The 14,781-nt window shown below is 43.1% G+C and overlaps 1 protein-coding gene across 1 annotated transcript; it reads right to left on the bottom strand.

Moving 5' to 3' along the window:
- Positions 1-9,472: 9,472 nt before the first annotated feature.
- Positions 9,473-11,326, bottom strand: LOC125523407 (uncharacterized). The gene is made up of 4 exons (XM_087532850.1): positions 10,289-11,326; positions 9,831-9,939; positions 9,678-9,797; positions 9,473-9,479 (listed from the first exon to the last, which is right to left on the bottom strand). The coding sequence occupies exons 1-4, from the start codon at positions 11,160-11,162 to the stop codon at positions 9,473-9,475; spliced, it is 1,110 nt and encodes a 369-aa protein (XP_087388976.1). The 5' UTR covers positions 11,163-11,326.
- Positions 11,327-14,781: the final 3,455 nt, after the last annotated feature.

The raw sequence follows: 14,781 nt of genomic DNA, 5'->3' as shown, positions 1-14,781 counted from the left end.
TGCACTGCATCGCTATCGATGATACTAGGAGCCATCGAGCCTAACGGCGATGACACAGAGGAACTCTCAATGAAAGCACCAATGTCAGTGTCAAAACCGGCGGATCTCGGGTAGGGGGTCCCGAACTGTGCGTCTAGGCCAGATGGTAACAGGAGGCAGAGGACACGATGTTTTACCCAGTTGATCGATGGTAAGTACAGTGGGTTTTTCATGCCCAAACTGGGGATGTCATGTTCTCCTCAGGGACTAGGCAACGACAATGATGCTCAGCTAAAGCTAGGTGACAGAATTTTAAGAGAGGATTGCAAGAAAATAATAACCTAAACTAGACAGGGTTGAGGACAAAGAAAGCGTAAACAACAAGGAGAAATTTAGATTTTACTAATCGTCTTTTTGGTATTTTCTTAAGCTTGAGAAATTAGAAACTACATAGGCAGACATTCTAAACAAAGAGAATTAACAAGACTAGAACACACATACGTATATATAACTAGTGCGTACAAGACACAGGGAAGAAACAAGATTATGGACATAATACAATTGTTTCACATCGCACTCAAACGCACATATTCATATATCACAGGTACTTGAGCAACACAGTAACTAAAATTGAACCAACACGACTACGCAACAAGTGTAGTACTCAAGTGACCAATTTAACTAATTAACTCATACAAGAACAGGGAGTCACATGCCCCAGAACAATTCACATATGACAGATTTAACACTACACAAGCACAAATCTGAAACTGAACAAACAACTTAGTAGAATAGTACAAAAATTCAGAGTATAGTAGCAAGAGAAGAGAGAGATTCAGAGATTAATTCCCGGTCAATCTTTAGGCTTGTAGCTGTAGATGGTGTAGGTGATGGAGAAGATCAGCAGGGAGGCGAGTTGGAGACAATCTACATCAAGATTAGTAGAGGGAGAGAACAGCTGCGAGGTAAGAGAAAGAAACAATAGTTTTGGTTCAGAGAAGAGCAAAAGCAAGAGGTGTGGGAGAGAAGAAGCAGCAGGAGCGTTGAGAAAGGAGCAGCAGCAGGTTCGTGGGGGAAGGAGCAGCAGCAAAAGGTTCAGAGAAGAGGCAGGGAGCAGCAAGGTAGGCGAAGGGAGCAGCAGCGGGGCTTGGAGAGAGGAGAAGGAGAAGCAGCAGGGGCACAACAAGAAGAGCAGCGGGGATGCGGGAAGAAGAAGTAGAAGGGCAGCAGCAGGGTTAGGAGCAGAAGAAAGGTGGAGGAGCGGCAGGGAGATGCATGGGTGGCGGCGCGAGGTGATGAGGCGGCGCTGTGGATGGTGGTGAATGGAGGCGCAGGGTGATGGTGGAGGTGTTGGTGGCGCGCTGGGGTGCGGTGGTGCTAGTGATGGATGGCGCAGAGGCGCACCACCACGCCAGCCTGGCCGTGGCAGCGGCCGGAGGTGAAGAAGATGTGGTGAGGGGGAGAGAGATGGAGATGCCAGGACCGAAGGGGATCGAAGGAGATGGCTAGGGATTTTGACCCCTCGATCTGATCTTCCATTTGCACAATGGCCCTCCTGCTTCCTTCTTCCTTCGCAAGAACATCCCTCTCTTCTCAAGTTGGCCCCCTGGTGATGAGGACATCAATACCATTGTTACACCCACAGCCCCTACTGTTACATATACTGGACCAATTACTAGAGCTCGCGCACGCCAATTAAATTACCAGGTACTTTCGTTTCTTGGTAATGATTCTAATGTTCATGAGATTATGATGCTGCCTAAATTGGATACATTTGTTTTGCTTACAAATGAAGGGCCTAGCTTGGAGAAGGATGAACATTGGAGCAAGAACACGCATGGAGTTGATGGCATGCGCAAGGGGATCAAGAACGGAGTTACAAGTGATGATTTCAGGACTTTGAAGCCGCCATAAGGAGTGCATGAAGCCTTGGACGAAATATACAAGATGCCACTTCATAATATTCGTCCATAGGCTATTCTAGGTGCTGCGTCACCTTATTAATGGGCCAGGCCCATGTAATTTCGAAACACTTAAGTATAGGCTATTTTTAGAGTCCGTATGTGTGGGGAAACAAGAGTTAGGGTTGGTTTCGGACCCCACCCTCAAGGGCCACGAAATTCCCCCTCTTCCTCCATATATACAGCCCTTAGGGCGTCGTTTAGACTTTGGGTTTTGTTTAGATTAAAAGTTTGCCATAGCTGCAACTTCGCGTACTTCGTTTGTGTCCAACGACCAGACCAAGACGTCACAGAACCCCACCTTGATCAATAAAGCTTTCATCTTATATTCGCAATATCCCGATTGCAATCTCAGTTTCTTGCTTGTTCTTCGTTTGCTCGCAGGAAACAGACCCTCGTGGTCAGGTTGATCGTGCTCCGGCGTGGTCAATAACCCTCGGAAGTTGGTTTAGTGATTGCTAAGGCGCGACGTCTCGCACGTTCATAGTCGGATCGTCAAGGTCGACTCCCATAGAAAACGATAGCCACCATCTCATCGAAACATCGGGACACCTTAGCCTCTATCAAGTGGTATCAGATTTCCAGGTTGCTCGGTGAGATTTTTACAGTTTTTCGTAGATTAGATCGAGTCTGTTCTTCATACCTACAGTCCACGAAAAAAAAGCCACACAAAAAAATTAGGGTTAGTTCATCATATCCGAACCAATCTGAGCCTTTGCATAATCTTTTTAGGGTTTTTGCTTTGTTGAATTTGCGGTTGCATCGTCGTGTCAAGTTGCTGGTCTTAGAGTCTAGTCTTTTAGAGTTTCGAGTTCTGGTCATAAGTTGTCACGCCGCCGCCGCACCATCATCATCGCCCATCTACCACTTTTGCTTATCCGCCACCGCTTTGAATCCATATCCATATACCACTACCAATCCGTATCCATATACCACCACCAATCTCTATCCATATACCACCACCGCTACCATATACCACCACCGCTGCCATATACCACAACCATATATCCACCACCAATCCGAGTTCTTCTCATATTAGGTTTGTTCTTGAGATCAATCTAAATTCCGAGTCGTGTTTCCTTGCTTGCGTAGGTCTCGAAAAAAAAAGTCTGGAGACCCCCGGGCAGTTTTTAGGCCAAAATTTTCACGGGCAAAATTTTTTTTCCCTATCCTATTTTTAGGCTTTTCTGAGTCTTTTGAGCCACGTGCCATCATAGTGATTTTTTGTCGCACTTTTTCGTCGTCGCTGCCCTGATTTCCGAAAAAAAAGTGAAAAAAAAAATTTCGTGCCCATCCTATCAGTTTGACGAGGGAAGAGTTTTGAGACACTCGCCATTATAGTGATTTTTCGCAAAAAAAAAAGAGGAGTGCAAAAAAAAGGAGCGAAAAAAAAGTTCCAGAGTGTGCTTTTCCCTTATTTACGTGCAGCGCCGTGATTTTGTTAGTGTTCTAGGCTCGCGTCTCTAGCACGGTCTAGCCTAGGACCAGCACAGTACCGTCGTTGAGCGTTTATTCAACTTTGCATCTCTGAATTGATTATTGCTGACCTTTTTGCTACCATACTATAAGCCTTCCCAGCTCCACATACATCTACGTCGTGCGTTTGACTCTCCCTGGCAATCGCTCTATCCAAGCTTTTGAGAGTTTTTGACTACAACGGTTGCCGATCACCGCCTGCTGCTGGGTAAGAACTGGTAAGAATTTGAGATTTTCTTGACGGATTTGTGACACCCGCCACCACCACCACTTGTTAGTAGTCTGTAGGATCATATTCTTGTGTGTTTCTATTGCTGCTAACCATGCCAGGATCACAAGCCGACGAGACTGACTGGGAGAACTTGACGAACAAGGAGCTTCATGATACGTTTCAGCAAATGATGAATGGACAGGTGCAAGATGTGATAAACAGATTTGAAGAGGCCATGGAGAAGATAGATGGCATGGAGAAGACGTTTGAAACAAAGCTCGATAACAAGTTTGCTGAATTGCTTTCGCGTTTTCCACCACCACCACCGGCTGCTCCTGCCGCACCTCTGCAACAACAGCAACAACACTGACTACCTCCACGTCGGGAAACAGCCCTCCGCCGAGCGAGCCGTGTCCCTCTTCAGTCGGGCCAAACTGCTGGTGCTGCTGTTGATACTTCTGTGGCTCCTACTGCTGATGTGGAGGAGGATGCTTATGTGGGAGATTATGAGGATGAGGTTGACCAAAATCAGAACTACGTGCCACCAACAGCACAGCAACCACCAGGTCGTCCACATGCAAATAATGGCAATGGTAGGGCTCACCCTCAGGTATGAGATCATGACCATCTCCCTAAACTAAAATTGAATATTCCACCATTTGAGGGTAGATATGTTCCTGATATATATCTTACTTGGGAGTTAGAAACTGAACAACGATTTACATGTTTACAATATCCCGAGGAGAGACGTGTCCCTGCTGCTGTTTGTGCTTTCACTAGTTTTGCATGTGTTTGGTGGTCTAAGCATTGTAGATTATATCCTATTCCGGCTACTTGGGCTGCTTTGAAAACTGCTATGCGTACTCGTTGGGTTCCACCATATTATCAACGTGAATTACTTCAAAAATTGCGGCGCTTAAGACAGGGAAAAAATTCTGTAGAAGAATATTATCAGGAATTACAAACTGGCATGATTAGATGTGGTATTGTTGAGGAGAATGAAGCTATGCTTGCACGTTTTATGGGTGGATTAAATAGAGAGATTCAGACGATTCTAGAGTATAAGGAGTATACTAATATCACTCGTTTATTCCATCTTGCTTGTAAAGCTGAACGTGAAGTGCAGGATCGACAGGCATTGGCGCGGACTAACTTTTCTGCAGGTCGACCTTCATCATGGACACCACATGCATCATCTACTTCCACACGTTCTGCTACACCGGCGCCTCCGTCGGCTACCACCTCCAACCGTGATACAATAAAGCAGGCACAATCACCACTATCTGCCAAGAGCACACCTTCTGGGCCTGCAAAGAGCTCTTCTTCATCCATGGCATCAACAGGGCAAACACATGATATTATTTGTCGACGTTGCAAGGGTGGAGGTCATTATGCGAGAGAATGCCCATCTAAGCATGTGATGATTGTTACTGAGGATGGTGGGTATGAGTCCGCTAGTGACTATGATGAGGAGACTTTGGCTCTTATTACACGTGACGAACACGGTGGAGACGATTCTGATCATGAGACGCAATACATGGCTCCTGAAGATGCTGACAGGTATGAATGTTTAGTTGCTCAACGTGTTTTGAGTGTGCAGGTTACACAAGCTGAGCAAAATCAGAGGCATAATTTGTTCCATACAAAGGGACTTGTGAAGGAACGTTCTGTTCGCGTGATCATAGATGGAGGGAGCTGCAATAACTTGGCTAGCATGGAGATGGTGGAGAAGCTATCTCTCACCACAAGACCACATCCACATCCTTACTACATCCAATGGTTCAACAACAGCAGCAAGGTTAAGGTAACACGTACTGTTCGTGTGCATTTTAGTATCTCTACATATGCTGATTATGTTGATTGTGATGTGGTACCTATGCAAGCATGTTCCTTATTACTTGGTAGACCATGGCAATTTGATAAAAATTCTGTACACCATGGTAGAAACAATCAGTATACTCTTGTTCATAACGATAAAAATATTACTTTGCTTCCTATGACTCATGATTCCATTTTGAAAGATGATATTAATAGAGCTAATAAAGCAAAACAGGAGACAAATAAGAGTGAAAATCAGATTGTGGCAAAAGAATTTGAGCACCAAATGAAGCCTAATAATAAACCATCTACTGTTGTTTCTGAAATTAAATTGAAAAGTGCATGTTTACTTGCCACCAAATCTGATATTGATGAGCTAGATTTCAGCAAATCTGTTTGCTATGCTTTTGTGTGCAAAGAGGCATTATTTTCATTCGAGGACGTGCCTTCCTCTTTGCCCCCTGCTATCACTAACATTTTGAAGGAGTTCGCTGACGTCTTTCCACAAGACGTGCCACCGGGATTACCACCTATTCGAGGGATTGAGCATCAAATTGACTTAATTCCCGGTGCTTCGCTACCCAACCGTGCACCATACCGTACCAATCCAGAGGAGACGAAGGAGATTATGCGTCAAGTACAAGAACTGCTCGACAAAGGTTATATACGCGAATCCCTTAGTCCTTGTGCTGTTCCTATCATTTTAGTGCCGAAAAAGGATGGTACGTCGCGTATGTGCGTTGATTGTAGAGGCATTAATAATATTACTATTCGTTATCGTCATCCTATTCCTAGGCTAGATGATATGCTTGATGAATTGAGTGGCTCTACAATATTCTCCAAAGTTGATTTGCGTAGTGGATACCATCAAATTCGTATGAAATTGGGTGATGAATGGAAAACAGCATTTAAAACTAAGTTTGGATTATATGAGTGGTTAGTCATGCCTTTTGGGTTAACTAATGCACCTAGTACTTTCATGAGGTTAATGAACGAAGTTTTACGTGCTTTCATTGGACGATTTGTGGTAGTTTACTTTGATGACATATTGATTTATAGCAAATCTTTGGAGGAACATTTGGAACATTTACGTGCTGTTTTTATTGCTCTACATGATGCACGTTTGTTTGGAAACCTTGGAAAGTGCACCTTTTGCACCGACCGAGTATCTTTTCTTGGCTATGTTGTTACTCCACAGGGAATTGAAGTTGATAAAGCCAAGATTGAAGCTATTGAGAGTTGGCCGCAGCCCAAAACGGTCACACAAGTGAGGAGTTTCCTTGGCCTCGCTGGTTTCTATAGGCGTTTTGTGAGAGATTTCAGCACCATTGCTGCACCTCTCAACGAGCTTACAAAGAAGGATGTGCCTTTTGTTTGGGGTACCGCACAGGAAGAAGCCTTCACGGTTTTGAAAGATAAGTTGACACATGCTCCTTTACTCCAACTTCCTAATTTCAATAAGACTTTTGAGCTTGAATGTGATGCTAGTGGAATTGGATTAGGAGGTGTGTTATTACAAGATGGAAAACCTGTTGCATACTTTTCTGAAAAATTGAGTGGGCCTAGTCTGAACTATTCTACTTATGATTAAGAATTATATGCTCTTGTTCGGACCTTAGAAACATGGCAACATTATTTATGGCCCAAGGAATTTGTTATACATTCTGATCATGAATCTTTGAAACACATTAAAAGTCAAGCAAAACTGAACCGTAGACATGCTAAATGGGTTGAATTCATTGAGACTTTCCCTTATGTCATTAAACACAAGAAGGGTAAATAAAATGTTATTGCTGATGCATTGTCTCATCGTTATACTATACTTTCACAACTTGACTTTAAAATATTTGGTTCGGAGACCATCAAAGATCAATATGTGCATGATGCTGAATTTAAAGATGTATTGCAGAATTGTAAGGAAGGGAGAACTTGGAACAAGTTCGTTCTTAACGATGGATTTGTGTTTCGTGCTAACAAGCTATGCATTCCAGCTAGCTCCGTTCGTCTTTTGTTGTTGCAGGAGGCGCATGGAGGAGGATTAATGGGACACTTTGGCGTCAAGAAGACAGAAGATATACTTGCTACACATTTCTTTTGGCCAAAGATGAGACGGGATGTTGAGCGTTTTGTTGCTCGCTGCACTACATGTCAAAGAGCTAAGTCACGACTCAATCCTCATGGTTTATATATGCCTTTGCCAGTACCTAGTGTTCCTTGGGAGGATATATCTATGGACTTTGTTTTAGGTTTACCTCGAACAAAGAAGGGGAGGGATAGCATATTTGTTGTCGTGGATAGGTTCTCGAAAATGGCACACTTTATACCATGTCATAAAAGCGATGATGCTGTTAATGTTGCTGATTTGTTCTTTTGTGAAATTATTCGCTTACATGGTGTGCCAAATACTATTGTTTCATATCGTGATACTAAATTTCTTAGCCACTTTTGGAGATGTTTATGGGCTAAGTTGGGGACTAAGCTGCTTTTTAGTACTACTTGTCACCCCCAAACTGATGGACAAACTGAAGTAGTCAATAGAACATTGTCTACTATGCTTAGGGCTGTTTTGAAGAATAACAAGAAAATGTGGGAAGAATGCTTGCCTCATATTGAATTTGCTTATAATCGCTCGTTGCATTCTACTACTAATATGTGCCCTTTTGAAATTGTGTATGGTTTCCTACCTCGTGCACCTATTGATTTGTTGCCTCTTCCATCTTCAGAGAAGGTTAATTTTGATGCTAAAGAACGCTCTGAATTGATTTTAAAAATGCATGAGTTAACTAAGGAAAACATTGAGCGTATGAATGCTAAATATAAACTTGCTGGAGATAAGGGTAGAAAACATGTTGTGTTTGCACCTGGAGATCTTGTTTGGTTACATTTGCGTAAGGATAGATTTCCTAATCTGCGCAAATCAAAGCTAATGCCATGAGCTGATGGTCCTTTTAAGGTCTTAGAGAAAATAAATGATAATGCATATAAACTTGAGCTACCTATAGATTTTGGGGTTAGTCCCACTTTTAACATTGCAGATTTGAAGCCTTATTTGGGTGAGGAAGATGCGCTTCCGTCGAGGACGACTTTATTTCAAGAAGGGGAGGATGATGAGGACATCAATACCATTGTTACACCCACAGCCCCTACTATTACATATACTGGACCAATTACTAGAGCTTGCGCACGCCAATTAAATTACCAGGTACTTTCGTTTCTTGGTAATGATTCTAATGTTCATGAGATTATGATGCTGCCTAAATTGGATACATTTGTTTTGCTTACAAATGAAGGGCCTAGCTTGGAGAAGGATGAACATTGGAGCAAGAACACGCATGGAGTTGATGGCATGCGCAAGGGGATCAAGAACGGAGTTACAAGTGATGATTTCAGGACTTTGAAGCCGCCATAAGGAGTGCATGAAGCCTTGGACGAAATATACAAGATGCCACTTCATAATATTCGTCCATAGGCTATTCTAGGTGCTGCGTCACCTTATTAATGGGCCAGGCCCATGTAATTTCGAAAGAGAGCATGAACCCGAGAACAAAAAGAACTGGAATTAAATCTTGTGATCAAATCACTTATTTATAGAGATAAAGCAATGATTATATTATTATTAGTCTCACCATAGGAACATAACACCGATCCAGAGAACATGGTATACACCTGGTTCGACAATTACAATTTTTATTATTAATTACTGCCCGAGCTAACCCAATTTCACATGCCACCGATCCAGGGAACATGACATGCTACTGTAGGTAGTCAGACTTATTATTCATTATAAGATATAATTTTTTTAACAAAAACAAGAATCATCACTCAACCATGTATGGTTCACATGCTACCGATCCAGGGAACATAGCATGCTAGTCCATAGTGGTAAAGTGATTGCTCTGAATGGGAACACACTTGGCACAAATACATCATCTGAACATAGTGATCTAGGTGTATCAAGGTAAATGCAGAAAATGATTAAGTTTACTAGTGCACTAGGGATTTGAGCACTCAAAACTAATAGCTTTCACTACTTTCTGCAAAGCAAATAGGGTGTAGATCACTAGTTTACAAGGCATTCAACAATCAGTTCGCCTATTCTCATCAAGCACGATGCCAAAGGTGAATTTCAGCTTGACAACGAGTAATAACTGGCTCAAGCAACCCCACTAGCAATTGATTTCAGCTTGTATCAATAGATGATATATTCAGATTGGGGCCATGAAACAGCTCACCGGGCTTTATGAAGTAGAACTTGCTCGATCATCTCACATCCTCTTGCATCGTGAATCCTCTCCTTTTGCTTCTCTATCCTCATTCTCTCTATCCTCGTGCATGCTCCAGCTTTTCTCTTCCTTGTATGTGCCCATTGCTTCTCCCTTCCTCACGTGTGTTCCCATTGCTTCTCCTCATCTCCGTGCTCAGGATCCACCGGGGTCCCAAGGAATGTCACCTCGAACCTGGTCAGCATGTAGTGAACGGTGCAGTAGCAAAAACCTAAAAGAGCACTCGACAAAAGAGACCATACAAGTGAAAGGGGTAATGCCCTCTAAATCATCAATAGAGTACCCAATTACATAAGCATAGCTATAAAGAACATGACGAGTATGATAGGACTCAGCAAGCTCAATACTAACATGAGGATGATATTTATCATTAAGCATAGGTTTGGCATGAGGAAAATAAGTGTGATCATCATTAATATGAGCAATGCCACCAACAGTATATGTATCATCATATCCAAGCAAACACTTCTTCAAATCTATTTTAACAGATAACATCATGCAATGCAAGGTAGTAGCAAACAATTCATATGGACCCATGTCATCGAGAGGATTAGATAAACCTGCTATATCACGCTCTTGTATGATGATGGGCAAATGAATTTCTGGTTCTTCATCTTCAACTATAGGAGCTTCTTTTACTTCTCCAGGAGTGAGATGCAACGGATCTTTGTCTTGATCACTTGGGCATTCAAGCTCTTGGTCATCTTGTTCCTTGTCTTCTAGTTCATCTTCTTCAATCTGAGATATCTCTTCCTCAAGGCACTTGCTATCTTCCTTGGCTGGATATGAAGGTGTTGGAACCTCACATGTATCAAGGGGAATCCCAGAAACACTCAGCTCAAGCTGTGAAGAAATAGTGCTGCCGGCGTTGATGTTCTTCTCAATCTTCCTTACTTCTTCCACTAGCTCTTTTCCACTCTTGATCTTCTTCATTTCCTCTAGTATAACCTTCCTAATAGGATCATCCTCGGCACTCCAAGTGAACTCGAGACTAAGCAATGTGAGCTTGTCTATATCATCAAATTCATCTTGTGTGGGCACTTGCACATGAGATTGCTCGGCGGTTGCTGGAGTTGTTGGTTGACCAAATGGAGGACCATTTAACTCCATTGGCAACATCTCGTAGTGTTGAGGTATATGAGTAGGAGCTAAATAAATCTGTTGTGGAGCATAGTTGTGGCTCTCCTCATTGTACCTAAATCCCTGCATATGATTACTAGAAGCAAACAGTGAGATCTCAGGGTTGTTGCTCCTATATGACATATTTTGGTTCTCAGGCCACCCATATGAGTAATTGTTTTGGTATGAGCTAGGCTGTGGGGCGAAGCTCATGCCATAACAATTGGGAGAGTGAGAGTAACCACGCTGACATTCAGCGAGTGAAGGCCCTGAAATCCACAAATATGGCATGTAGGAGCAACATAAGGATGTCATCTAGAATAAGGATCATAAGAGCTAGGCCTATCCTCAAAAACTACTTCTCGCTGCCGAGCTAAATCATCTAATCGATGGGAAATCTTACTTATCAGTTCTTGAATAGTTTCCGTGCTGTTTGTAGTGTTCCTCGCATCTCTGAGACAATCTGAATAATATGCCATAACCGAGTAGATAGCTCTAACCTGCAAAAGGAAAAGAAAACAAAGAGATACTAGCTAGAACAGGGGTTAGTGGTTAGAGATATATCACAAATATATGGCACAAACTAGAAAAATAAGAAAAACCTAGTCTATAGCCTAACACAATCACTCGAAGCTAGTCCCCGGCAACGGCGCCAAAATGATCGATGGTAAGTACAGTGGGTTTTTCATGCCCAAACTGGGGATGTTGTGTTCTCCTTAGGGACTAGGCAACGGCAACGATGCTTAGCTAAAGCTAGGTGACAGAATTTTAAGAGAGGATTGCAAGAAAATAATAACCTAAACTAGACAGGGTTGAGGACAAAGAAAGCGTAAACAACAAGGAGAAATTCAGATTTTACTAATCGTCTTTTTGGTATTTTCTTAAGCTTGAGAAATTAGAAACTACATAGGCAGACATTCTAAACAAAGAGAATTAACAAGACTAGAACACACATACGTATATATAACTAGTACGTACAAGACACAGGGAAGAAACAAGATTATGGACATAATACAATTGTTTCACATCGCACTCAAACGCACATATTCATATATCACAGGTACTTGAGCAACACAGTAACTAAAATTGAACCAACACGACTACGCAACAAGTGTAGTACTCAAGTGACCAATTTAACTAATTAACTCATACAAGAACAGGGAGTCACATGCCCCAGAACAATTCACATATGACAGATTTAACACTACACAAGCACAAATCTGAAACTGAACAAACAACTTAGTAGAACAGTACAAAAATTCAGAGTACAGTAGCAAGAGAAGAGAGAGATTCAGAGATTAATTCCCGGTCAATCTTTAGGCTTGTAGCTGTAGATGGTGTAGGTGATGGAGAAGATCAGCAGGGAGGCGAGTTGGAGACAATCTGCATCAAGATTAGTAGAGGGAGAGAACAGCAGCGGGGTAAGAGAAAGAAACAACAGTTTTGGTTCAGAGAAGAGCAAAAGCAAGAGGTGTGGGAGAGAAGAAGCAACAGGAGCGTTGAGAAAGGAGCAGCAGCGGGTTCGTGGGGGAAGGAGCAGCAGCAAAAGGTTCATAGAAGAGGTAGGGAGCAGCAAGGTAGGCAAAGGGAGCAGCAGGGGGCTTGGAGAGAGGAGAAGGAGGAGCAGCAGGGGCGCAACAAGAAGAGCAGTGGGGATGCGGGAAGAAGAAGTAGAAGGGCAGCAGCAGGGTTAGGAGAAGAAGAAAGGTGGAGGAGCGGCAGGGAGATGCATGGGCGGCGGCATGAGGTGATGAGGCGGCGCTATGGATGGTGGTGAATGGAGGCGCAGGGTGATGGTGGAGGTGTTGGTGGCGCGCTGGGGTGCGGTGGTGCTGGTGATGGATGGCGCAGAGGCGCACCACCACGCCAGCCTGGCCGTGGCGGCGGCCGGAGGTGAAGAAGATGTGGTGAGGGGGAGAGAGATGGAGATGCCAGGCCCGAAGGGGATCGAAGGAGATGGCTAGGGATTTTGACCCCTCGGTCTGATCTTCCATTTGCACAATGGCCCTCCTGCTTCCTTCTTCCTTCGCAAGAACATCCCTCTCTTCTCAAGTTGGCCCCCTGGTTACTTTGTTTCTTCTCACACAAATCCATTCTTCCTCCTCTTCTTCGTTCTCTTAGCCACTTAGTCCAGATCTTGAAATTTATAGTGCCTTCTCGCACTTTTCTGCAAAACAAACCACTGAGTAGTAAATGACCCCTTTATATGATTTTCATGCAAATATGCAACAATTCATAGCAAGAAGTGAATGAATATATCTCAATAAACCGCATATTTGAGTGACAAAAGATGTATATGAAATGTGCTTATCACCAGTTTCGGGCCCTCTTGATGGAGGTAAAACCCTACATCCTGCTTGATTAATATTGATGATATGGGTAGTACAAGAGTAGATCTACCACGATATCAGAGAGGCTAAACCCTAGAAGCTAGCCTATGGTATGATTGTATGTTGTCATTGTTGTCCTATGGACTAAAACCCTTCGGTTTATATAGACACCGGAGAGGGTTAGGGTTACACAAGGTCGGTTACAAAGGAGGAGATATCCATATCCGTATTGCCTAGCTTTCCTTCCATGCCAGGTAGAGTCCCATCCGGACACGAGACGAAGTCTTCAATCTTGTATCTTCATAGTTTAACAGTCCGGCCAATGGAGATAGTCCGGCTGTCCGGAGACCCCCTAATCCAGGACTCCCTCACTCCCCCTCAGGTACGAGATCATGACCATCTCCCTAAACTGAAATTGAATATTCCACCATTTGAGGGTAGATATGTTCCTGATATATATCTTACTTGGGAGTTAGAAACTGAACAATGATTTACATGTTTACAATATCCTAAGGAGAGACGTGTTCCTGCTGCTGTTTGTGCTTTCACTAGCTTTGCATGTGTTTGATGGTCTGGACATTGTAGATTATATCCTATTCCAGCTACTTGGGCTGCTTTGAAAACTGCTATGCGTACTCGTTGGGTTCCACCATATTATCAACGTGAATTACTTCAAAAATTGCAACGTTTAAGACAAGGAAAAAAACTATAGAAGAATATTATCAGGAATTACAAACTGGCATGATTAGATGTGGTATTATTGAGGAGAATGAAGCTATGCTTGCATGTTTTATGGGTGGATTAAATAGAGAGATTCAGACCATTCTAGAGTATAAGGAGTATAATAATATCACTCATTTATTCCATTTTGCTTGTAAAGCTGAACGTGAAGTGCAGGATCGACAGGCATTGGCGCGAACTAACTTTTCTGCAGGTCGATCTTCATCATGGACACCACGTGCATCCTCTACTTCCACTGCACCAGCACCTCCATCAGGTGCCACCTCCAGCCGTGATACAAGAATGCAGGCACAACCACAACTATCTACCAAGAGCACACCTGTCGGGCCTGCGCAGAGCTCTTCTTCTTCCATGGCATCAACAGGGCACACAAGTGATATTATTTGTCGTCGTTGTAAGGGAAGAGGACATTTTGCGAGAGAATGCAAATCTCAGCGCATGATGATTGCTACTGAGGATGGTGGGTATGAGTCCGCTAATGACTATGATGAGGAGACTTTGGCTCTTATTACACATGAAGAACACGGTGGAGATGATTCTGATCATGAGACGCAATACATGGCTGCTGAAGATGCTGACAGGTATGAATGTTTAGTTGCTCAACGTGTTTCGAGTGTGCAGGTTACACAAGCTGAGCAAAATCAGAGGCATAATTTGTTCCATACAAAGGGAGTTGTGAAGAAACATTCTATTCGCGTCATCATAGATGGAGGGAGCTGCAACAACTTGGCTAGCATGGAGATGGTGGAGAAGCTCTCTCTCACCACAAGACCGCATCCACATCCTTACTACATCCAATGGTTCAACAACAGCGGCAAGGTTAAGGTAACACGTATTGTTCGTGTGCATTCTAGTATCTCTAC

The sequence above is a fragment of the Triticum urartu genome, chromosome 7A, assembly GCF_056163025.1.
Source record: "Triticum urartu cultivar PI428250 chromosome 7A, HENAU_Tu73, whole genome shotgun sequence".
Lineage (NCBI taxonomy): Eukaryota > Viridiplantae > Streptophyta > Magnoliopsida > Poales > Poaceae > Triticum > Triticum urartu.
Note: the sequence above shows the minus strand (reverse complement) of the source record. Positions and strands in the feature narration are given on the sequence as shown.

Coding starts and splice junctions, on each gene's coding strand:
- LOC125523407 (XM_087532850.1), bottom strand. CDS start 11,162: ATGACATCCTTATGTTGCTCCTACATGCCATATTTGTGGATTTCAGGG. Junction 9,940..10,288: donor ACAAGAGCGTGATATAGCAG/GTTTATCTAATC, acceptor GTGCTCTTTTAG/GTTTTTGCTACTGCACCGTT. Junction 9,798..9,830: donor GAGAAGCAATGGGAACACAC/GTGAGGAAGGGA, acceptor GGCACATACAAG/GAAGAGAAAAGCTGGAGCAT.